This window comes from Tripterygium wilfordii, chromosome 21 (genome assembly GCF_013401445.1).
Source record: "Tripterygium wilfordii isolate XIE 37 chromosome 21, ASM1340144v1, whole genome shotgun sequence".
NCBI lineage: Eukaryota > Viridiplantae > Streptophyta > Magnoliopsida > Celastrales > Celastraceae > Tripterygium > Tripterygium wilfordii.
This window is the reverse complement of record NC_052252.1, coordinates 13,704,965-13,729,073: the sequence shown is the minus strand read 5'-3', so window position 1 is coordinate 13,729,073 and position 24,109 is coordinate 13,704,965. Positions and strand designations below refer to the sequence as shown.

At 35.9% G+C, this 24,109-nt stretch overlaps 5 protein-coding genes across 6 annotated transcripts; 2 read left to right on the top strand and 3 right to left on the bottom strand.

The window, feature by feature from the left end:
* Positions 1–1,273: 1,273 nt before the first annotated feature.
* On the bottom strand, positions 1,274–2,416 carry LOC119987961 (pentatricopeptide repeat-containing protein At3g13150-like). The gene has a single exon (XM_038832874.1). It carries the CDS (start codon positions 2,414–2,416, stop codon positions 1,274–1,276), a length of 1,143 nt encoding a protein of 380 aa, XP_038688802.1.
* Positions 2,417–3,721: 1,305 nt separating this feature from the next.
* LOC119990110 (pentatricopeptide repeat-containing protein At3g13160, mitochondrial-like) lies at positions 3,722–5,228 on the bottom strand. The gene has a single exon (XM_038835951.1). It carries the CDS (start codon positions 5,162–5,164, stop codon positions 4,010–4,012), a length of 1,155 nt encoding a protein of 384 aa, XP_038691879.1. The 5' UTR covers positions 5,165–5,228; the 3' UTR covers positions 3,722–4,009.
* An 882-nt stretch (positions 5,229–6,110) lies between these two features.
* On the top strand, positions 6,111–7,496 carry LOC119990115 (transcription factor DYT1-like). Its single transcript, XM_038835958.1, has 4 exons — positions 6,111–6,511; positions 6,623–6,799; positions 6,913–7,089; positions 7,255–7,496. The coding sequence occupies exons 1-4, from the start codon at positions 6,311–6,313 to the stop codon at positions 7,324–7,326; spliced, it is 627 nt and encodes a 208-aa protein (XP_038691886.1). The 5' UTR covers positions 6,111–6,310; the 3' UTR covers positions 7,327–7,496.
* Positions 7,497–8,082: 586 nt separating this feature from the next.
* On the bottom strand, positions 8,083–9,099 carry LOC119990113. Its single transcript, XM_038835954.1, has 2 exons — positions 8,583–9,099; positions 8,083–8,389 (listed from the first exon to the last, which is right to left on the bottom strand). The coding sequence occupies exons 1-2, from the start codon at positions 9,043–9,045 to the stop codon at positions 8,328–8,330; spliced, it is 525 nt and encodes a 174-aa protein (XP_038691882.1). The 5' UTR covers positions 9,046–9,099; the 3' UTR covers positions 8,083–8,327.
* Positions 9,100–19,730: 10,631 nt separating this feature from the next.
* On the top strand, positions 19,731–22,286 carry LOC119990107 (transcription factor bHLH112-like). Of its 2 annotated transcripts, none has more exons than XM_038835945.1 (7): positions 19,731–20,131; positions 20,277–20,799; positions 20,927–21,004; positions 21,095–21,160; positions 21,312–21,377; positions 21,497–21,550; positions 21,660–22,286. In XM_038835945.1, the coding sequence occupies exons 1-7, from the start codon at positions 19,794–19,796 to the stop codon at positions 21,807–21,809; spliced, it is 1,275 nt and encodes a 424-aa protein (XP_038691873.1). In that variant the 5' UTR covers positions 19,731–19,793; the 3' UTR covers positions 21,810–22,286. The 2 variants fall into 2 exon arrangements, with proteins under 2 accessions (XP_038691873.1, XP_038691872.1); XM_038835944.1 differs by having other exon boundaries at positions 20,277–20,805.
* Positions 22,287–24,109: the final 1,823 nt, after the last annotated feature.

Below are 24,109 nucleotides of genomic sequence, written 5' to 3'. Positions count from 1 at the left end.
ATTTATATCTTAGAAGAACAATTGCATATTGAGTTTGACCAAGACCTTTATGTAAGTAAATTTCATGGATTATATTCTGGATTTATGAGTCCATATTGAATTGACAGGTAGTTGATCAAGTGTGGATTCTGAAACCTTAGGCTCATTACTTTTGAATCCAACCCGATTTATTAACTACAATTTTATTTGTAATTTGACTCTCGAATCATCCAATCAACTCTTGCTCTTTTTCAATTGCTAATTAGTTGTCTAAGTTCACACAATCTCTGTGGGATCGACCCTTACTTGCCATTATACAATCTCTTCGATTCACATACTTGCGAATTAGGTTTTTATTTGAATTGTATTTAGATTAGTCATAAATTTGACTATCTAAACATCAACAACAGCTCTACTGTAGTTTTTCTTACCGGAACCCGTTTAAGAGGTATTACGTGCTACAGTATAAATTCTGCTGATGTGTTTTTTTTTGTCTGTTTTAAGTAAATTAAGCATGTTTACCTCAATGTCTTCTCCCAATCTGTCTTTGCATTTATATTTGTTGCCACTAGTCATACCAGTTGTTTTGGGATGCTATTGGTTAGCATTCTTGTTCACCCTGCTGAACCACTGGTTATCAATTTCTGAAAGTCTGGAAGACATCTGTGGACAAAAATATCTTAAATGTATCTTATATATGCCTCTGTGTGTACAATTATTTATGCAATATATGGATTAAGGCTCCCTAAACATTGTTTCCATCCTTCTGAGGAATTCATATCATCCCCAACCCTTTGATGATGATGACTGATGTGCTGACTATATACATATATTTGTGCACCCATTACATTGGTTTTTGTATCGTTTTGAGTCGATTAAGGATTGATTCTGCCTAATTAGTGCGTAATTCCATATCTCAAGTAAAAAAGACATGAAATGAAGAGAGCAGAAAAATGGAAAACTACCAACCAGTGTTTTGCAATCCGAGAGTCGGATTATTTCACAGTAAATCATTTCTGCATGAGTGGCAGGCAGCCTACTAATTCTGATCCAGCACATTGGGATTTCACTTCCATGTTATGCAAAGAGTACTCAGATTCAATCATATTACATGTCTCAACTTTTCATATGATATATATATATATATATATATATGTATATTGATATAGGGAATTATGACCAGAATATCAGAATAACAATTAAGCTTGCGAATGTTATCACTTGAAAAACACAAAATAAGCAATCAAACTTCTAACGAGCAAAACAAAACAAGAAAAATGAAACTAATTGCACGTTACCCAGGCATCTTTAGTTTATAGTAGCGGACATGATGATTAGACCTTGCCAACTTAACAAGCACCCTAGCATCTTCAATCCTCGACTCCTCGATCAACCCATCTACCACATGTTGGAATAAAGTAGGTTGAACATTCAAGCCTCGTTTCAAGATCTCCTTACACATCTCAAGAGCCATATCAAACTCACCATTCTCGCTAAGGAATGGAACAAGGGTCACATAAGTCACCCTATCTGGGTCACAATCATTCTCGCGTAGTTTGTGATACCAATTCTTAGCTTCCTCCAAGTTCTTATCCTGACAAAACTTTCTAATCACAGCATTATAAGTTATAGAATCCGGTTGAACTCCCTTACTCTTCATTTCGTCAAACATTCCAATTGCCTCCTGCAGCCTATCCTCGGAAACCAATCCTCGCATCCTCGCATTATAACTCCTCACATTAGGAACAATATCCTTGCTCTCCATTAAATCCCACATCTTCTCTCCATCTGCAAACCGCCCACTCCAATAGAAAGCATGGAGTAGCGTATTGAAAGTGATTACATCAGGTTGTATTCCTTTCTTCTCCATCTCATCCACCACTGAAAGTACAGAATCCAAAGCACCCATCTCACAAAATGCATTGACAAGAGTGTTATATGATACTCTGTCCGGTTCTATCCCCAATTTTGGAGCCAGCTCTCGGAAAATCTCCTCAATCTTTTGGAACTCTCGGGAATTAACGCACGCTGACAATAGTGAATTGAGAGAGCGAACTGTCCGCGGGCAGTTCAACTGAGGCATTTCATCGAACAAGGTGCGGGCGTGATCAAACATTTTACACCTTCCATAAAGAAAAATGAAGTGAGCAGTGAATTCTTCGTCAGTAATGACATCGACCTTCTTCTGGTGTTCGAGGAATTCGTGGACGAGGGAAGGCATGTTTGCGGAGGCAAAACGGCGAACGACGTTCATGTACCTATCACGGTGGCTACGGAACTTTGGGGTTTCGGATAACTTTTTGTATTTCTCAACCATCTTTCGGAGGTGTTGTTCATTAGTGGCGGCTGTGGTGGTAGCCTTGGTGACTCTGATGGCGGGTTTGTAACGCTTGTTGGTGAGGAATAAGCCGTGGAGGCGTCTGTAAAGGGACGACATTGATTGAGGTTTGCCGGTGATTTCAGCAGGGGAAGATGCGAGAGTTTAAAGCCGCCTAACGTTGTACTCTAGTAAAATTGGTACCGCTTTATGCGCACCGTTTTAACAGTGTCCGCTGGAAAAAAAAGAGGCACACTTGCGAAATTTATGAATTGTTTATTAAATAACGATTTCTTCAGCTAATTGTGAATTGCAGAGATTATAATCCAGGCTACAAATGCTACTTCATGTGTATGCATGAGGAAAATCACGCTTTTTTTTTAAAGACAAAGGATCAAGCACAAAGAACTAGCTTTATTGACTCCAGCTCTTTGGAAAAAGCTTTGGAAGATCAAGGCACAAGAAGATTAAAGCTTCAGCTGTGGAAATTGGATCAGAAATATAGATTCAGAGTTCAAATACGTACAGAATTTATCAGAATAATACAGGACTGAAGGTTCCATAACAACTCAGGGCATAGGAACAGTTTAATCAGAGAAAAACCCCATCTGACTGCACCAATGAAACAGAGGAAACAGGGGACAGAGAAAAGGTCAAGCAAAATCAACTCATAATAATACCACATTTTCTAAAGAATGTCCGCACGTTAATTCACGTAATGGTGCTGTCATCAGCTAGTTGCATGAAGGAATGAGCAACCAAAACAATAGCTCCATTTGCGAGAGAATATCCATGCATCAATTGGCATAATGTCATCAGCTGGTTACATGTGAGAATAAGAAGCCAATATGATAGCGGTAACGGAAGAAATCAAGCTGCAGTATGGAAGGTACTCCAGTACAGCATAGATGCAATGCTTGAGTCTTAAAATATCACTTGCTAGACGCAAAGAGAACTCAGAAGATCAGGAAGGGTACAATCTTTCAAGCGTTTAAAGTTTAAACACTAAGGATGCAATGCAGATATGGATAGAGAACCTAAACTTCTGAATCAAGACATGTTGAGCATTTTGTAGGTTCAAACTTCAAAGAATACTGCAGACTCATAAAGACAATCCAACCTAAACTTCTGAATCAAGACATGTTGAGCATTTTGTAGGTTCAAACTTCAAAGAATACTGCACACTCATAAAGACTATGAAAATGAAAAATATAACTTATAGCTCCAAAAGAAAAAATAAAATACACAGGCAAAATCATGACAAATGCGATCAACACAGGACCTATATCTTCATGACGATTTTCTTTTTGCAATACATTACCAATAGCTCCATGACATAATTTTTTAAGTGCACAAATGCCTTCATGATTATTGATTTGCAAAACCTATGTGCCAAAAAAATCAAATGCCAACAACAAGAGGAGATACATTATTAGTATGTCATTGCAACTGAAAGCAGAACAAATATCGAATAACAGTACGAATTGAAAAGGTGAAATTGAATCACAACAGAAGCACAGTTATGAGAGATGAACATTTGTCTAGACTAATCTCTCACTAAATATTTAAACTCAACACAACATAAACACAGTTGCACGACATTTCTTGCAGCTAAAATGAGAATGATTACTCAACCTTCCCAGTTCCTATCTCCACAAAGCTTATGGTCTTCCAACATTTCCCCGGCACAATGTCAGAACAGAAAGGGCATATTTATTCCTCTTTTGAAGGCAATTTCAGCCTATAACGATTGTAACTATTTGTCTTCCCAAGCAGCGCAATTTTCTCAGCCTCCTCAATCTTGGACTCCTTAACTAAACCATCTACCACATTCTGTAAAAGAGTCTCACCAACTACCTTTTTCCTATGAAAAATGTCCTTGCAAACCTTGAAGGCAAAGTCAAAATCACCGTTATCACAAAGAAACGGGACAAGTATGGCAAAACTTTCTTTATTTTGTTTACAATCATTCTTCTCTATTTCACCATACCATCGCTTAGCTTCCTCCAAGTTTTCAACAGCAGCAAACCCCTTAATCAAAGCATTGAAACTAAACACATCAGGTTCAACATCTTTAGTCCGCATTTCCTCAAAAACCTCAACAGCCTCTTTCACTCTCTTCTCCAATGCCAGCCCAACCAATCTTGCATTGTAACTCCGTACGTCAGGAACCAAATTCTTTTCCTTCAGTAGAGCCCAAATCCTCTCACCCTCCTCAAACCGACCACTCCCATAAGAACCATATAAAAGAGTGTTAAATGTGATCAAATCTGGCTTAATACCCTTCTTCTCCATCTCCTGAACCATAGAAATACCCGACTCCAAAGAACCCATTTCACAAAACGCCTTGATAACCGTGTTATATGAAACCAAATCTGGCTCAACCGACAGCTCATCAGGCAAGTCCTTGAAAAGTCCATCAACTTTGTCAAATTTCTTTGAATTGACACATGCCCCCAACAGCGCATTGAAGGACAAAACCGTTTGTTTGCAATTCCGTTCAGGCATTTCACTGAACACTTTGTGGGCATTTTCAAACATGCCTGCCTTACCATAAAGCGAGATCAAACGGGCTCCAAATCCTTCTTTGGACATGTCTTCATACCTCTTTTGATCCTCGAGTATCTCCTCGATCCATTTGAAGCGCCCCGCTGAAGCAAGCCGGTGAACTGTATTCTCATAGATTCCATTCTTTCTGCGGAAGCGATAAAATTCGGACGATTTCTTGAATTTCTCGACGAGGCGCTTGAGGTTTCGCTCTTTGTAGATAGATGAAAAGACGTCCTTGGGGACTGTGGTGGTGGTGGTGGTGGTGGTGGTGGTGGTTTTGGTGGCGGCGGAGGGATTGAATACGCGAGAGAGGGACATATTTCGCTTATTGGAATTCGGCTTGAATCAGGGGACCGTTTGAGGTTCAGTATTGGGTAGGGTTTAGACTTTCGTGTGAGGGTCTTATTCCTTGTGCCTTCCAGATTTTTGGGTTTGAAGGGCTTTTTAAATGTATGACTAATTGGGCTTTATTAGCTTTATCAGATACAGGGAAACGTACCAAAAGGTCCAAACCAAATAATTATGAGGTCCATGGGCCCTGGGCTCCATTATCCATTTTTTTAATTATTCCTTGGGCCTAGGAGATATTTATTTGTATTTTATGAGAAAAATATTGGAAGAACTTGCATGTACTTCTGTACAAGAAACCTTTTTTTTGTAAACCATAACGACATTATACAAGTTTATCTTTTGAATATTCAATATGAATCTAAACTCGAGCTGTCAAGCCCGCATGCCTTGTATGTACTTTTATTCTCTCTTTTTTGTGAAGAACTTGTATGTACTTAAAACGATGTTAAGTGGTACTACTCCAATAATGTGCTGAGAACTATATAACCCAACAGCATTTCCAGAAACTGCTCAACAATATTTAGAAAGAAATAGCTTCTTCCACATGACAAAATGCTTATTATGCCTTTCCAAAGGAATATATGTACTTGCATTGCATGGAAGAGTTCTGTTAATTATCACACTTTCTGTACTTTTATCAGTCAACAAGACTAACCGTCATCAACCCACTGAATCAAAACAAAAAGCAAAACAAAGTAAAAATCCCTATATGCACTCTGTTTTGAAGATCACCCCCTTATCATTTCTTATACTATATTCTGAACATAAAACCACATTTTAAAACATGGGTTTATGTATTATTACTAGGCTGTATACATATATAAATATAATAGGGTTTGATGCTATTTTTTTTTTTATTTCCTGGGTATTTGAATTAATATGCAGAATCACCAAATTGGGGGAAACTAACACAATTCTCTCTCATGGTCCAACAAAAATTGTGCTTCTTCTCAAACTGTACGGAAGGCTTAACAAACTACAATATTCTCTTTCCCTCTCTAAGAGCTGTTTATTCTCATGTGAGGATTATCTTTATAACCCAATCACAACAATGACTTAGTTTAGGTTTAGAACACAGAGCTCCTCCTTTCCTCTAAGCTTCATCCACAAAAAATGGAGTTCATTGGCTCTGCCCTGGATGAATTATACCTGACTCAACAACGAAACTACAGGGGAAGGATCAGCCGAACCAGGCAATACAATGATGATTCAAAAGAGTACAAATCCAAGAACCTCGATGCTGAAAGGAGGAGGAGGCAGAAGCTCAGTGATAGGCTCTTGACACTGCGATCTCTAGTTCCAATCATAACAAACGTAAACACACCCATAAAATTTTACTGCAATCTCTCATTTCATTCAAAAAATTTACAGACTGCTAACAATGATTACTGAATTTTGTTTTCTTTGTTTTGTTCCTGATTTTAGATGAACAAGGCAACAATCATTGAGGATGCCATTACTTACATCCAAGAACTGCAATCCACTGTCAAGGTTCTCAGTGACCAGCTCCTGGGAATGGATGTTTCAATTGAAGAAGAAAAAAACAAGAAACAGAGTGACGAGGAGGTTTCTGCAGAGGAGACGAAACAATCAGACATAAAGGTCCAATCTTTTGACATATTGAATTTACATTCTTCCCCTAACTTTTCACTTTTTCAGACTCATATAGACATAACTAGTACTATCTTATTCCTTTTCTGATTGATGTTTTGTAGGAAGATGTTGTGGTTAGTGGTATTGATGGGGACAAATTCTGGGTGAAGATTGTAATTGAAAAAAGAAGGGGCAGGTTCACTAGATTGCTGGAGGCCATGGCTTCTTATGGATTCAACCTCAGTGACCCCAGTGTTACTACCTCAAATGGAGCATTCCTTGTTACATCCCAAGTGGAGGTAATTCTCTGTACTTTCTACAACAATTAGTGTACTCTGTACCCTCTGTACTCTCTATACCAGCTCAATGAAATAATTATAACAAACCCAGAACCAACTATTGGATTAAAAGTTTTAAACAGTAGTTACTCCTTGTGTTTATGGTTTGTGGAAAATGGTTTTCAGGGTATTTATGGGGATTCATTACCAATTCACCAAATCAGGGAGCTGCTGTTGGGCATAATCAGGGAGACTTAGAACCAAGTCTGCCAGAAAGTGTTGCTGGTCTTCAATTTCTTATGAACAACCATGAAGCAGTCTCTAGTGATTTAGCTTTTCTATCTACGGTATTCACATATGATTTCAGTATTACAATAAGAAGTTGAAATTCATTACACAAGATTGTTGGGTTAAGGATCTGAAATGTATCTTAATCATATATTATATATTTATACATCAAATTTATACTAAAGAAGCAGTTGGATTATTCTGTGTTTTTCTTCTATGTGACCAAGTCCAGAAAAGTGCCAGTATCTACCAAGAATTAAATAGTGCTCAAACACTGATTTGATCTAAAGATCTTCACTTTATTAAGCAAGACTGCAAATTGATTAAATTGGGGAAGAAAAAAAGGTTGTCTGAATTAATTTAAATTGTACAGGGGTTCTGGTGGGCCAAAAGATTCATTAAAGAAAAATGCCAGAAAAGGAGTAATCAATTGTCGGTAAACTTTTTCCTAGAAAAAAGGACCCACAAATTCCTAAATCTGCAGGTAGTTTAAGCTGTGTGGACTGTATATGTCCAATTTTATTTACTAAAATTATAGTATTCAGGGAGAAAAAATTCATGCATCTCATTTCTGAATAAAGAAAAAAAAAGCAATTTCGTCAGAATGGTATTAATATGGTATTATTAAATAAATTGATTGAAAATTTGAAATCAAATATAGTCAGCTTGGTATTTATAGTGAAAAAAGAAACAGTCTTTCCTTTGAAATAAAGCTAAATACAATCATTTAATTAAGATATTTCCATTAAATACTAATATCAGTTGCAAGAAAAACACAAAACCAAGAATTCCCTGCATTTTATGATGAAATGTAATCCCCAAAATCTCCATTTTTACATCACCAAAACAGCATGTATAAACATTAATACTCCAAAATGTCCACATACTTCCTCTTCAAAACTCTAATAAAAACTTTAACAAAAAAGAAAAGAAACAAAAAAAAAAAAAACCAAAATTGAGGGAGCTGGCATTTAGATTCCATCTCTCATTTGAAATCCCATCTCTTTCACTGCAACTTTCTCCAACAGAACTCCTGCATATCCCACATTCAATTTTCAAGTGCTTTTAAATAATTCCTAACATTTTGATAAAAAAAATTTGTGAAAATTCAAAATTCAAATGGATATCTAACTGTGTTTCTGTTTGTTTGATGAGAAAAACTCTGAAATGCAAGGAAGAAATTTAAAATGGAAAGGTAAACTCATTTAGTATTGAAAAGGAAATACCTTGAGGCTTGCAAGAAGGGGGATCTTCAAAGAGAGAAAGAGAGAGTTGTTTATGAGCAACACCAATATCAAACAAAATCAGACCTGAAGATGGATCACTCACTACAATTCCCTTCACTGGCAGCCACAGAAACAGCTCTTCCTGGCTCAAACCCTCCAAACCCATCAACCCACCATAGCTCAAATTGGCTCTCACAACACTCTCAAAGTAAACTCTCGTGTCATACTTGGCAAAGCAGGGCTCTCCCAGATGCACCTCCAGGCGCCCATTTTGGTCTAAGTTGTAGGATTTCACATTTTTGGGGAACAGACCCCCTGGTAGGCCTTGGCTTTGGAGAAGGTCTTGTATGGAGGAGGAGGAGGTGGTGGAGAGAGGGAGGAGGAGGAGGAGGAGGAAGAAGAGAGATTTTACAGACATGGTTGTCAGAGGACTCTGAAACATTGTTTTTGCTCTAAAGAACATAAAATGAAAATGTAGGATTTATGAGAGATTTTTGGGCAATTTTGACTCTTCCACCATAATTATGGTAGAGGGTGGGGGGCAGGAAGGATTTTCCCAATTGTGGTTGGCATGTCAATTGACTAATCTGCCCTTACTTGGTATAACGGTGTGTATTAGATCCTCAAAAGGGTATATCAGACAAAATACTAATTTTATCTTTACCCATTTCAAATTATATACAGCCTGTGTTAGGTTGCTTAGGTACATGGTTGTGCTCATGTATTGTATATAGATATCAATTGTGGACCAACTTTATAGTTTATAGATTGTGATGGTATTACAATTGCTTCAAGAGAAGAATAGAGGGATAATCTGGTAAATTCGTTTGATAATAAAGCAGATACTTTGTTCGTCACAACACAACATTAGAAGAGGTAAAATTAAGGAATCTAATGGCAGAAGACAACCGTTTGTTCTTCCATTCGGCAGCAGCAACTCCAATACATTACAATAGTCCACAGTGAAAACTACGAGGTTGACACCTCTTCTTGTTCTTTTTCTCTTTATTTATTCTGTCAACAGCTGCGACTTTTATTCTTATTTAGGACTGCAACATTAACAGCTCTATGTTCTCTAAATCTGCTCGACTCTGTTCCAATTTTTTATGCCTTAAACATTATTCTGATTTCTGAATGCTTCAACTTCTAATGCATAGATAGGGTCCATTGATGACCTACATGTTGAAATTAGACTGCCTTAAAATGCGGACATCAAGCAATTCAAAAAGCTTAGAAGACAAAATCAAATGCTTTAAGCCACTTTCCTTTATTTAAACATAATCATAATTTAGACAACCCACTTTTCTTTGCTTTATGATTTTCTCAGCTTTGTCTGATGATGATTAGTGTGTCGTATTGTATTGATGGGAAAGTTAAGTTCTTTGTTTTAACCTACCCTGTTCTTTATAAGACAAAAAAAAACCCTACCCTGTTATGGATTGGGCACCATTTCATGTTTTTCTTGGATGGGGTACCTGCATTTTCTTCTCAAATCGAAGGCCAGTTATTAGTGTGAAACAAACAATTTCATTATGTATCATACCTTTCACATTTTGTTCAACACTCTTTACTTTACAGTTGGAATCTTGATGGAGATATAAAAGTTGCTTTGTTGAAATATTGTCTTTTAAGTTTTGACTTTTCAAGAATGAATGCAAAAGAAATTGAAATTACTGTCTATACAACCATGAATCCTCATCATACATAACTTGATGCCTTTCATAGCCAATAACTGGGTATTCAGAACTGGTTCCTATGTCTCTGCTATAACCATAGTAAGGATATGAACCTCCAAACAAATAATCAGCAGTTCCTTTCCACTGATTGACATTGCTTACATCATAACAAACTTCTGGGCTTTCACCATTCCTCTTGGCACGAGCTAAGCAAGGCCAATACCCAAAATAAACTTTCACAAATGTCCATGGCCTCCAGACCATGCCCAAATGGAGCATGATTCACTGGCTTAAAAATAGTCATAACCATGATTTCCACTTCCATAATTGTTGTATTGTGCTTCTATTTCTTCTCTGTGAGAGTCTAATTGCTCCCCTTGAGAACTCTCATGGGACATGGCTGCTATCATAGTCATCAGCATGGGATTGCTGCTCGACATCGGGAGCTGAGGTTGAGGTTGGTTTGGTTCCACTGGGAGGCTTTGCCGTAAATTCTTCAATTTTTTCTTCAGTGGAAGGTGAAGGGATTGCCATAGATGATGGAGGGTAACAAAATTCATGAGATGGGGGAAGGGATTTTCCATAGGTGGAAGCCTGATCATAGCCGCCGTCATAAGGCGTTGGGTCCTACTCTTCAAACACATCATCAGGTTGATCGAGCTCTGAGACAGAGTAAGATACAACGAACTGAGTTGAAGAAATGTAATTGGCATCGTAGTGAGGGAGCTGGTACTCAATATTCTTGGGCTCGCTGAAGGAGTAAGCAGAGTATGAAACCACTGATTGACTTGGATGATAATGATCATAAACTCTGTAGTACGCAGTTCAATCAGAAGTGTAAGAATCATAATAGGGAGTTGGATCGTACCCATGAAACTTGTATGAGCTATAATCGTAGCCGGAACAAGTCACTGAAGCTTGAATTAAAGCAGACTCGTAATCGGTATCTGAAGTAATTAGTCTGCATTCACCCGGATTGGCATCATAGTAGATGGAGTAGTAGTAAGCCATTATGAATCCATCAAACTTTGTCAATCACTCGGGGAAGAACGTAACTTTCGTGTAGAACAGTTTGGTTCCATCATCTTCACTTGGGAACTTAAATCCACACCACTCAATCCTTATCTGACCAGCAACAAGAAAAGAATGACATCTGTTACCAGCTAAGTTGTTTACTTACAAGAAAGACATTGTACTTTGTAATCCCAATTCCCACATAAGAATTCACCTGATTGTCGGCTTGTAAAAGAATTTACAGATCAAGATCATAGATCATTTGCTCAAGCCCTTATTCTTTGGCGGGACAAGGTTTTCAATGTCATGTGATTCAAGAAGTTTACTTTATCAAGCCCACTAAAAGCCCACATGGGTTGAAAAGGTTGAAATGAGGATGACAAAAATCAGGAATTATTTCTCTTACTAAGATTCTATAAAGACAATTGAAAGGGAGGGGGGTTCATCTTTTGTTGGCAAGTCAGAATCAGTGCTCCTAACACAAAAAAGTGTGAAAACAGTGCAAGTGATGTTTAGTAGAGTTACCTATGGTTTCTCTAACGGCGATCTGGCTAATCAGGCAACCCTCAGAAAGTAAGCTCTCCAGCATGAGTAAGCACAACCCCTACCACCATAAAAGTCGGAGCTCCTGTTTCTACCAATCAATCAAATGCCACACAAACCTCAGACTTAATGAAAAGCTTCAGCCTTCAATACGGGTAGTTCCCCACAACCTAACTCTAAGGGAATCCCATTCCGAATGCAGCAAATAAAAGGCATCAGAAACATGACCAAAAATACAAAGATAATACAATATCATAAGGTAATTTTCCAAACAACAAAAGAAAAATAGACAGTATGCAAAAACAAGCAACAAAAGAAAGTTTTTTCGCATTATTGAATCATGTAAAGGAATATTAACATGAAAAACAACAATCAAAGTTCTAGAATAGTGATTACAAGTCATAATAACAGACAGGAGAGATTCAAAGTAACAACGATGAAGTTTGCAACAAGGAAAAATCCATGGATAAGGAATAGCAGTACTTCATAAAGGTAAAAGCATAAAATGGATGTTACTTTCTAGTAGCTTATCCAGAGGTTGCCTCTGATGAAGGCATTGCATATTGTCTTGAACTTCTTGATTGTGAAGGTGGCCCATTTCTCCTCCTTTCAAACCTTCTGCTCTCATATTTTGAACTACTCCATTGCTTTGGTTGATAAGTAGGGTTGGTGCAAGGAATAATCTCTCCATCGATGTACTTATCTCCTAAGATGGGAATAGAAATATAGATCAATTAAAACGTCAATAAAATTAAATGAGAAGCAAGTCAAAAGAAATCTAGTTCCAAAACTTACCTGATTACCTCCATAATCCTTGTTTTTCACATCAATATTAATCAGGCAATAACCAGATAACCCCAGGCAAACCTGTAATCATGCATGTAAAATCACATTTAGAACCAAAGTAGTACAATGAACAATTTGTAATTACAATAACTGATTAATACATACCCTTTACTTTTTCAGATGTAGATTCATCAACAGTGCACTGAAAACCAGTGTATGTTGTGGACCTTGTGGTACTAAAAATGCATACATATTCTTTTGGCCTCTTCCATTCTGATGCAAACACGAGCAAAAGAAATAAAAATGAAAGAGTTAATATAATAATTCATTAAATTAAATCATGGAATTCTTGTTCTTCACAACTATTCTTCATGAATGCCCGCCTCAAACTTCAATATCAAGAGATGCTACTTGGACATTTTCCACTAAAAGTGGCAATGGCAGTTAATCCAAGTGAATTTATATGAAAGCAAAAACAGAACCAATGCAACAACACTATATAATATCTCGAACAATGTATGAAAATTTCCAAATTAAAATGCAACCAAATCTTCTGGGTAGAAACTATCCCAAACACATCCCTACGAAAATTTGATCACTCAACTAAGAGGGCCTTCAATCAAATATCATCTAAAATGTCAACGTGCGAGGAACAAAGCTTGAAACTTGCACAGACACGCACATATAAACAAATTGATAACACAGTTAACAAACCTTCCTAAAACGGTGGCCAGAATGTTGAGGTAAGTCTCAATCATCTGCTCCCTGGTGGGTGGGGAGTCCTTCGGGAATTCCATAACAATAAGCCAATGGTTGTAGTCACATCCCGGAAGCAGAATGGGCTCTCTGGACTCCCCAGCGCTGCCTCTCTTAGACGAGTAATCGGCATCCACCGCAGCCGGAACCAACGACCGGCACGGAATCCGGCATTTTTCACGGTGCACAAAATTCCAGGAAGTCTAGAGTGGGGGGTTGAGGGAAGAAGATTTCAGGTAGGAGAATGGTGGGGTTAGGGTTTTAGGGGTAAGTGAGTTGGTGGCAGAGATTGTAAACGTAGCCATTGCAGGATTGGATGGCCTGAGAGAGTGTAGGCCGTAAGGAGCAAAGGACAAGGGGAACTAGAGCAGATAGTAATTCAAACTCTGTTTGGGACTTTGGATGGAGGGTCTTGGGGGAAGAGAAAGAGAAAGGGAAAGGAAGAGCGGAAGAGGAGACAATGGTCTATTTCAAGATCCGTTGGGCCCATTAGGATGAATGTTCTTTTGTACCTGTTTTTGGATCCAGTCCAATAATAGAACCCAGGTCAATGGCCCAGCTGAATGGACCTGGAAACGTGCCCGGATTGGATCATGACCATCTGACTCATCATCAGCTTGGTACAATTAATTGTTAAATTGGAAATTGAGATTTGATTAAGTCCACTTATCAATTAGAGATGACTCAGTTGACAATCAGTTGAGTTGAGTATATGTGTCTTCAAGGTTCAATTCTAATAAAAAATATATTTTTCTACGGTATTTCAAAAAAAAATAACACTGTGACAGATATATGTTTCAGTTAAGTTGATTATATATAATGTTGATATTTTTGTGATACTGTTCATCACTCACCATCATCGTATGTCTAAGAATGTGTTTGGATTGAGGGATTTTGAGGGAAGAGAAGAGGAGGAAAATGTGATTTTCTTTCAATTCCCTTAATTGGATAGTTTAAAAAAAATTAATAGAAGGGATTTGGAAAGAATATTTCATTAAATTTTTGTCAAAATTATTCCTTCCAAAATGAAGTCATTTGGAGTGAATGAATGACTATTTAAGTTATTTATAAATTAAAAATCTATTTTACCCCCTTATACATAACACTTTAACATAAAAATATGAATAAATTAATAAATTAAACTAATTTTATTCCCTTTCTTTTTATATCTACAGCTTCCTGTATCGACATTGACTAAGGTTTGGTACAGTACACATGATGTGATGTCATTGCAACAATAGAATAGATGTTGAGAGTTGAGACATACATCAACGATTAAACCAACAATTCTTGGTAAAGAAGGAAGTATTAGTTTATTTATAATTATTTGACCAAATCTTAGATAACATCAGTGTGGTTTAACAAAATTTGATTATTTTAGAGGATGTGCAGGAAACAAGGAATAAAAACAAACCACCCTTGGGCATTTGTGGTGAAGTCTATCAAAACAAAACCTGCCCTTTGGACCTATACATATATACTAATATATACACATGACACATGTTATGTATACGTATCATAGTTTATCCCTTAATTTATGATTGATTTTTGCTGTGAGAGATACATTGATGCATTCGAAAACTAATGTGCATGTAGTCATAAACGTAATAAATCATGCACGGAAATTTAAATATCGTAGTATATATCTTGATCAAGCTACTATAATTATAAAGTTTATGAACGAAAGCCATGTTGACCATTGGGTATGTTACGTACATCATATACTGTTTGAATTAAACTGATAATATAATATTCTTATGTGATAAATATAAATCTAATCATGTCTCCCACACGTAATTGTCCCCTAAACACATAGTACAAACCGAAGATGTTGTCCCGGATCTCCTTCTCTACCTACTTTCTCCTGTGTTTGGTTCCATTATCATATAGGGCAGGTTACTTAACCATCCCAACTTCACTAATGTTTCGACATTAATATTTTCATATATATATATATATGGACACCCACGCCAAGCCATGCAAGATCCGGTTCCAACTTTCAAGTCATGTCACATGAGAAAGAATATGGATTATTATATAAAATATGCAAATTAAACACACGTGAATGTGAACGATCATTACAATGTGGTACTAAGTGACCCTAGATATGGGACAATGTGAACATCATAAATATTAATGTCTGAACAAAAAGATCGAAAGCAAAACAACAAGAGTAGGCCCAACACACCTCTTAATAACTAGTCCATTTTACCATCATGAAGAAATTAACCTAGAACAATTTCACATATACTAAACTAATATATCTCCCCTTATTCAGTGCGTTTTCAAAGTCTGTTGATCAATTAGAAAAAAATTGACTCCCTTCACAATATGATTCTCTATGTCTCATGGTAGCTTGGTGTTAAAGGAACTACCATGGCCAGCCTTTGAGAAGATATCTGCCTAGCTTATCTACTTCTTTAATTAGCTCAGTGCATATCGAAAACCAGCTAGCTAGGATCGATTAGAGACACTATTTTCAACACATTCAGATGTCGCATAACATCAAAACATTTTATTAGAGAATGATGGAGATTTACTAACCGCTAATAAATATTACAATTCCTTTAATTTTCAAATTTGAGGTTTATACTAGTGTGATATATTGAGCATTATATATATGTTGCGTGAAGAACACAAGTAGTTGACAAGAAATGACCCTATGTATCAATCGATGTCCAAAGATAAATTCAATCTGCTTTTAATTTCTTTTAGGTTTGTCTAAGATTAAAAAATGTGGGACCAAGATGTGATGAGCAAATTAAAGAATGTTTGGTCATCAAACTTGGGTCAATTCTATATCCATGTCAACCCGGCCCACCAAAGGGAGCTAGGACTAACTTTAGAGTCCACGAAGACCATGATTAGTGATTTGTCGTTGTATGGAATTTAGTTTTGCTTTCTTTTTTTTGCAAAATATTGCATTTAAAAGAATTTTTCAACCCATAAAAATTAAGACAATCTAGAACAAGGATGGCCATGGAATAAAACGAATATGTATATAAAACTAATTCAAGAAATTGATTATAATAGGGATTAGGGAGAGAAGGAGATCTGTAGGTGAGGATTACTAGTAAATATTACTCCTAAAATAGATTATAGAAATATAGAACCACCGATAGGATGGCAGGAAACAAAAAGAAAAGCAAATTTAGATAGATAAATAATTTCATCTATAATCATTAATGTTTCATCAAGCATGCCAGATCCATAATTGATATATAGAATTTACAATGTGTGTCTCTTCTTTTTGTTAATAAATAAATCAACAAATAAATAGCGTCATTAAAATAGTATTGTCACTAACCCTTACCATTAAAATAGCGAACGTTACAGTTACCATTCTTTTTGTTAAATAATTGTTTTTAAATAAATTATAGCTTTAAAGATCACAATGAATGAATATATATATATATACACAGACACACACATTGTGGGACTAGTTTTAGGTGTGTGTTTTGAATGAAATTATAAAGTATATTATGATTACGTCTAAGCAAGCATTACTTGCAATGTACCATAATTACAAAATAAATATAGTCTCAACTTATATATAATTACAAAATATGTATAGTCTAAAGTGACGATCACGTATGATAATGGGCGGCTAGGTCTTACGGGTGCGTGTGTACTGAGTTTTGGGTTGACCAAATTAGCGAGTCACGTTTGATTTATGGACTGAAACCCACATGGTCAACTCGTGACCGCACAACCTAATAGTTTATTCTTTTCTTGTCATCAATGGTTTGTTTTTCAATTGATTTTCTAATGGACATTCAAAAACAAAAATAATAGTGCTAGGTAGCACATATAGTGATAGTCTATGGGAGCCCAAATCTCTTAAACGAAATTTTAAAAAGTTTTAACTCTCAAAATACGTGTTAGATTTTTTTTAAAAATTACATATTCAGAATCAATGCATAAAGCTCTTTCGGTATTTTTTATTTGTTGGCTCCATCGGCACGTGTCTTTTTGTCAGAAATTCTGACCGCCACGTGACCCCTTTGTACTTTAATCGGGACCAGAATATCCTATTTCTGTGCCCAAGTGTTCTTTCCTGTCATCTTCCACACCTCAATATTACCTCAGCATGACATCACACAACTATTATGATAATTTTGCTCGCAATAGATGCACTCAGCTTGTTAATAATGTGTTATTATGTTAATTAATCTATGTAAGTTTAGGGTTTAATCATAAATTAACAAAAAAAAATATTTGCAAACTTATTAGTCAACTGAGTGTATTAAGGGAAGTAGTTGGTCAAGAATTCTAATTGTAATTAGTGTTTGATAAGATAATCAGAAGTTTGAACAACTTCGGGTGTGTATGGTTGGGAGTCATAAGGCATGACATGAGCAATGAGAGAAGGTCAAAATGGTAATTTTGAGAAATGAAAGGGAACATTAGAACTGAAGAAAAAGACAAGTAGAAAATCCAAAGATTTGGATGAGTTTGTGACGACCACCTAATATCGTTTTTTTAATCAAAGAGAGAGCGACCATGGTAGTGGTCAGGTCAATATTTCTACTCTTCCACGCGCCGCCTATCACATATATATACGTGCACACAAACTTGACTGAGATGGTTTGGTAATAATAATAACCACCACAATGTCGCAATGTTATTGGGACAATAAAATGTATTGAAAGATGTGTTTTATTGAGGTGACTGAGAATGATAATAAAATGTTATACGTATTGATATGTATAAATTTATTGACTTAATTTTTAGTGTAATAGAAGTGGATGCAGTATTGATTTTTAGTGTATTTGTGAGTGTGGTTTAAGTGGGGCCATGCTTAAAGATGTGTATTATCGATGTAACTGGACCAACAAAATATATTAATATAATGATATAAATGTATTGATTTTATTTTTAATGTAATAGTGTGACAAGTCACAGGTTAAGTATGTGGGCTTTGACGCCAAAAGAGGCCCCAGGTGTCTGTGGCACGCGCGCATGCCGCGTGGCCCACGTTGACCCGCGAATAGAATCAACATTTTGGTAATAATAAGCATGACCTTTTATTTTAATTTCGGGCGGCTTTTGAAGTTAGCCAGCACTTCAAAAATAAAATAAAATTCTGGCGTGGAAAATTTAAGCTGTCAAATAAGAATATAGAAAAGCAGGAAAAATATTAAAATATGTTTGGGAATAATACTAACTATAGTATGGATTAGGAATTTAGGATATAAAAAAATCAATTCTTTCTACAAATGGACTCGTGTAAGTTAAATAGTTAATATTCCATTTTGATGGGATAGAGAATGCCATGTAGGTCCCTCACTTGACCCTACCAAAATCTCTTTTTAATTTCTTGGTTTTTTTTTTTTTCATGTCATAATATTTTCTTATAAAAAAATCCACTACAAATACTACAAACTAATATTATTCTATTTCGGTCTAAATGTACACATCTTTGTTTTTCTAAGTCCTCACGCAAGATATTTAAGCTCAAAAAAAGTATTTATTGTGCGAGAAAGAATGAATCATTACTTATAAATCACCCGATTGACTTACATTAATTTAATGTGAGAATATTACGTTATATGTTAGAGTAAAGTTTTACTCGTTTGTTGGTTTGGTCATGAATTTGGCCTTGTTGACTATTAATTAGCTTAACATGGACCATTATTTGACCCTAACTCAATTAATTAGCTTTCAAATCATCATTAATTAACAGGGTTTGGATGACTCGATATGCAAAATTCAATTAATCGAATTAATTATTGTATTAAAAAATAAGCCCCAATATTTTTGGATTAAATTAATCACTCTAAAGAAAATGTGATGACACGCGCCAAATGCCGCAGCTGATGAACCTTATTATATGAAATAGAATATCGAAACGTAACCTACTTGTCTCTACAATCATATACCAGGGACCATCAAAAAAATAAAAATCAAATGGTCCTTATTTTCAGGTTTATCTTGGCCTTTTCGTTATAATAATCAACACACAGTATCAACCGTTCGATTTTACAAAAAAGCAAACTCCCATTATTGGTCGAAATTTGTGACGTGGAATTCCCATCATCGTTCTTGATCATGATACCACATCACTTTATTCACAAGGAACAACCCTTATTTATTGATTTTGCTAATAAAAATAAACAAAATTATCAGGACTAAAAAGTATAGGACAAAACAAATTAAACGGAGAATTTTAAAATAATAATTATTTAAAAAGAAAATTATATTTACCAAAATTCGATTCAAAAAAAAGTCTTCTCTCATTTTTCCACGTCAGCCCTTGAAATGTCAACTTAACTTAATTCTGGTAATTTCCATGCCCCCCTCAACGGTTTCAAATAAATCTATATAAACAACATTTCCACACACCCACATATCCTTTCATGTGTTGTATAGATACACGTAAAAGTAAACTCCAAGACTCACACAAGTAGTTCTGATATCTTTTTTTTTTTTAGTCATGGCGGAGGAATTTCATGCGGGTGTTTGCGGCGGAGGATGGTGGAATATGGATTCATCGAGAAGCGTGCTCGCCGGAGGCTCAGCCATTACTAGTCATGACATGGGTTGGGGTTTGGATTTGGTGGATATGAAAACTACAAGGTCTTGTCATGATCAAGACTCTAATAATTCGGCCTTGGCCGATAGCTTTCAAACATCTCAGAAACCTCAACAACAACAACAGACGGATTCAGATCACAGCGGTGGCAGCAGCAACAGTACAGTTTTGATTGATTCAACCTTGCAAGTGCTGGGTTTCGGGCTCCAATCGTCCTCGGATTGGAATCGAGCTTTACTGTAAGTTTTTTTTTTAAAATTATTATAAATAACTCTCGTGCACAAGACTCAGTTAATCGAATTATGAGTTTTAACTTTATTTCATCGCTTTTGTTTCATCAAGTAAATTAAGTAGTCAACGAAAAGATTGGGTTTAATTTTGCAGTAGTACTGGAGAAGACTCTTCCGTACTTAACAACTTCACGGCAATGAATCAAGAATTCTGTTTAGACCAACAAAGACAGAATTCTATAAACACTCGGAGCAATTGTACAACTTCTTGTGAAAGCTTGTCTGCTGGGTTTCCAGTGTCAGCCACTGCTTCTTATGGCTACAATTCAACAGTGATACAAAGTTTGTTGTTTGAACCGGCAGATGATCCTCAATCAGCACATCAATCTTTATTCAACAATTATCCCAGCAATTATGGGACTGATTTGAATGATCAATTAATGCCAGCTTCTTGGCCTCAATTGTCTCCGAATAATTACTTGAAACCCTCATTGCCGAAGCAGTTACAACCCACAAGCTTACACTTCACCAACAACAAGCCCTTTTTGGTTTCCTCGTCTGGGACTGCTTTAAATGACGAAAAAGCTGCTAGATTCTTTCATTCAACTCAACAAGCACAATTTCTTGGACCATCAACATTTGAGAAGAAACCCGATTGTTCTACCCTCGCAACGACGGTAAATGTATATAATTCATATTGGGTAGTGATTAACTAATTCATGAAGCCAGTACTATGGGATATATTGACAGGGTTTTGGGGATTAAATTAACATCTATCATTGTGTTTTTGTAACAATTAATTAGGTTAATAAAGGAAGCAGCAATGAACCTGCATTCAAGAGACCTCGAATGGAGACACCATCTCCATTACCAACTTTTAAGGTACTGAATTACCATATGCTCTCTTGAATCTTTTTTTTTTTTGTTTTGTATTTTGTTCGTAAATAGAAATGGATGTCCTTTGATTATCAGGTGCGAAAAGAGAAGCTAGGGGACCGAATAACTGCGCTTCAGCAATTGGTTTCACCTTTCGGAAAGGTGAGTTTTTATTTTTTGTATTTTTCTCAATGTCAATTCTACAAAAATTACTACAATACAACAAACAAATCTCAACCAAAAAATAAACAGTGTGGACTAATGCTCTGTGAAGTAATCGAAATCAATGGATTATTGTTTCTTCTTGTTACAGACAGATACGGCATCGGTTCTCCACGAAGCTATTGACTACATCAAGTTCCTTCACGATCAAGTCAATGTATGCATCTATATATTCACATTTCTATCTTAATTTTTATTAATTTCTAGCTATAAACCCTAGCAGGGTCTGATTAAAATTAAGGAAGAATAAATTGTGTTTTAATGGAAATATTTCAGGTTTTAAGTACTCCTTATATGAAAAATGGCCATCCCATTCAGCAAGTACAACAGGTACGTACTAGCTAGCTAATTAAGTAACCAAAACCATAAATAATTAGAATAATAAAGTGTTATCTTTTGTGACCTCAAGTGAATTAATTAGTTTAATTTTACGATGCAGTCTTTTGATAAATTGAACTCATCAGAGGGGGTAAAGCAAGACCTAAAGAGTCGAGGACTTTGTTTGGTACCGATTTCAAGCACATTCCCAGTCTCCAATGAAACTAGTGCTGATTTTTGGACACCAACGTTTGGTGGAACTTTCAGGTAGAGACAAGACAAAGTTACAACTCTACCCAATGGAAACTATATATATATATATATTGTTACAGATATCGAAAACCCAGAAATCTTGTTTTGATAACATACAAGGTGGACATTGCTGCACAAAAAGAAAGGGTAATAAAGCAAACAAATGAAAAAAGAGTGAGCTGGTTGGACCAGCTACAAAGCAAAATGATTAGCTAGGAATAGCTCTTTGTAATAACCTAATTAATTTTTTTTGTTATTATTTATAGTTTTAAATTTAAGGTGGGTTAGGGTTACTGGGTTAGGCACAGGAACAAGTGCTAAATTCAGCGAAATAATTGAACAATATAGGACTTGTATTTGTTGTTGTTAATTAGGAGCTGAATTTAGCAGATTGGGAAAAAAAAAGGGGCCTTTTGTTCCTGTTACTTAATTCTCTCCATTTGTATGTGTTTTCTACACTAAATTAAGGGATGCTGGCACCATCTCCTTTTTGTAATGAATTTTTTTTTATTAAAGATAAAAAATAACAAAAGTTGAGGAAATTATTTATTTTTATGCATTATTAAATTATTTTTGTTATTCAAGGTCACTAAATAGAAGTGAGTGGAGCTAATTTGATTCACTTTTTTTCATATTTGTTTATCTTTGTTTGGAATGTTTTAGTGGAAGTCAGAAGGGCAAGGCCCACCGTTTCTGCTTTTAGGGTTTTTCATCATTTCTTTGATAGAGATAGAGAGAGAGAGAGATGCTGCATGAGTGTGCGTGCATGAAATTGTTGTGTGTGCATGCTTCGAGACATATGATATTGATACATTATGGGTGCAAAGCATGTATAGATATAGATTATCAGATGGTGGAGAAGCCGACTCAATAATTTTGTCTCACGTAAAGGAGAGGGATGTTCTTGATGCATGCCTATGTTTTAATCTATTTCTCCACTAATTTGAAGAATTGCCTCCTTAAATCAGGACGGATTAATTAATTAATTAGTATAATTTTGTGGCTATAACTAATATGACCAATACACATAGTTGCATTAGATCCTAAATTATCTTATAGATTTCACCATGTTTGGACTACAATTTGAGAAATAATAGATTTCATGGGACTATATATTAATAATTTTTTCAGTTTAAGTCGAATTAAAGGAGGATATGCTCATTATTGTATGCACTACTAGTATTGAAAAAAAAAAAGAATTTAAGAAAGAAGAAGAATCTAAAACTCAATTATTCAAAAAAGATATAGTCCTATACATAAAAGTTAGCATAAGATTTACTTTGCATCTCACTATATCTTCTTACATTCTTTCGCATCATCTAATTAAGAATTTGCATTGACGTTAGAGAATCCTTGAACAATCTAATTTTTATGCTAATACTCGTAGACGTCGCTATCAAACACTCCCTATATATATATACACATATACATATACATATATATATATACACCTAGATACGAATTGTACGATAGTTAAGGCTGCAAAGCATAAGCTACTAAAAAAATATGCGAACCAATTGATACATATCAAGAGATTGATATTCAAGTATGCTAATATGCAAAGTAACCTAATATTGAAGATTCCAAGTGAAATGTGACTAATCATGGAAAAAAAAGTACTTTAATAATTTTAATATCTTGTTTGATTGGTGTTCTTTGGCTCTCTTTTGCTTTATCATCTTTTGAGATTGAAATATTGATCATCGATTGATGTGGGTATAGACCTTCAAGCACCGGGATTGGTACCACTCTTGATAGAATTCAATTCTTTTTAATCTACGTTACTTAACATAAAGATGACATGTAGATGAATAACAAAAGAAGAAAAAGCTTATAGGGCATCATTGTTGTGGTCTAAATTAATAACGCAAAGCAAATATGTGTCTAGTCGCTGTAGGGGTCAAAATCGGTATCATGCCCAGAATCAATCTAGACGGTCCATGATTCGGTAAAAAATCACCAGCCCAGAGGGCCCATGGCTCAGACAAGCACAAGTTTAACAGGCTCAAGACCTAAATAGCTCTGGATTAAATGGGCCCGTGACCTAAACAATATATTAATAGCTCCACTACCTAATACTAATAGTCAGTCTAACATGACCACGACCTAGGCAAGCTGACCCATGGTCTCAACAGCAAGGAACCGTGGCCCAATGCCCAATCTAACCCAGTGACTCTTCATAGCCCAAATGTAAAATAGCTACAAAGGCTTGGCCCGGCGTCAAAATCCACCACCTCGAGCTATCATCTCATAACTGGTTGAGGGGACAAGAGCTGACCTTGAGTTGCTCACCCATCTTATCCCTAACATCCAGCCACA

What these genes read in the sequence shown, in the direction of transcription:
- LOC119990113 (XM_038835954.1), bottom strand. Translation starts at nt 9,045, where the DNA reads ATGTTCTTTAGAGCAAAAACAATGTTTCAGAGTCCTCTGACAACCATG. An exon ending in CCCTTCTTGCAAGCCTCAAG is followed by an intron (nt 8,390 to 8,582) that starts GTATTTCCTTTT and finishes TGGGATATGCAG; the next exon opens with GAGTTCTGTTGGAGAAAGTT.
- LOC119987961 (XM_038832874.1), bottom strand. Translation starts at nt 2,416, where the DNA reads ATGTCGTCCCTTTACAGACGCCTCCACGGCTTATTCCTCACCAACAAG.
- LOC119990107 (XM_038835944.1), top strand. Translation starts at nt 19,794, where the DNA reads ATGGCGGAGGAATTTCATGCGGGTGTTTGCGGCGGAGGATGGTGGAAT. An exon ending in GATTGGAATCGAGCTTTACT is followed by an intron (nt 20,132 to 20,276) that starts GTAAGTTTTTTT and finishes TTAATTTTGCAG; the next exon opens with TAGTACTGGAGAAGACTCTT. An exon ending in CCCTCGCAACGACGGTAAAT is followed by an intron (nt 20,806 to 20,926) that starts GTATATAATTCA and finishes ACAATTAATTAG; the next exon opens with GTTAATAAAGGAAGCAGCAA.
- LOC119990110 (XM_038835951.1), bottom strand. Translation starts at nt 5,164, where the DNA reads ATGTCCCTCTCTCGCGTATTCAATCCCTCCGCCGCCACCAAAACCACC.
- LOC119990115 (XM_038835958.1), top strand. Translation starts at nt 6,311, where the DNA reads ATGGAGTTCATTGGCTCTGCCCTGGATGAATTATACCTGACTCAACAA. An exon ending in CGAAACAATCAGACATAAAG is followed by an intron (nt 6,800 to 6,912) that starts GTCCAATCTTTT and finishes GATGTTTTGTAG; the next exon opens with GAAGATGTTGTGGTTAGTGG. An exon ending in TTGTTACATCCCAAGTGGAG is followed by an intron (nt 7,090 to 7,254) that starts GTAATTCTCTGT and finishes AATGGTTTTCAG; the next exon opens with GGTATTTATGGGGATTCATT.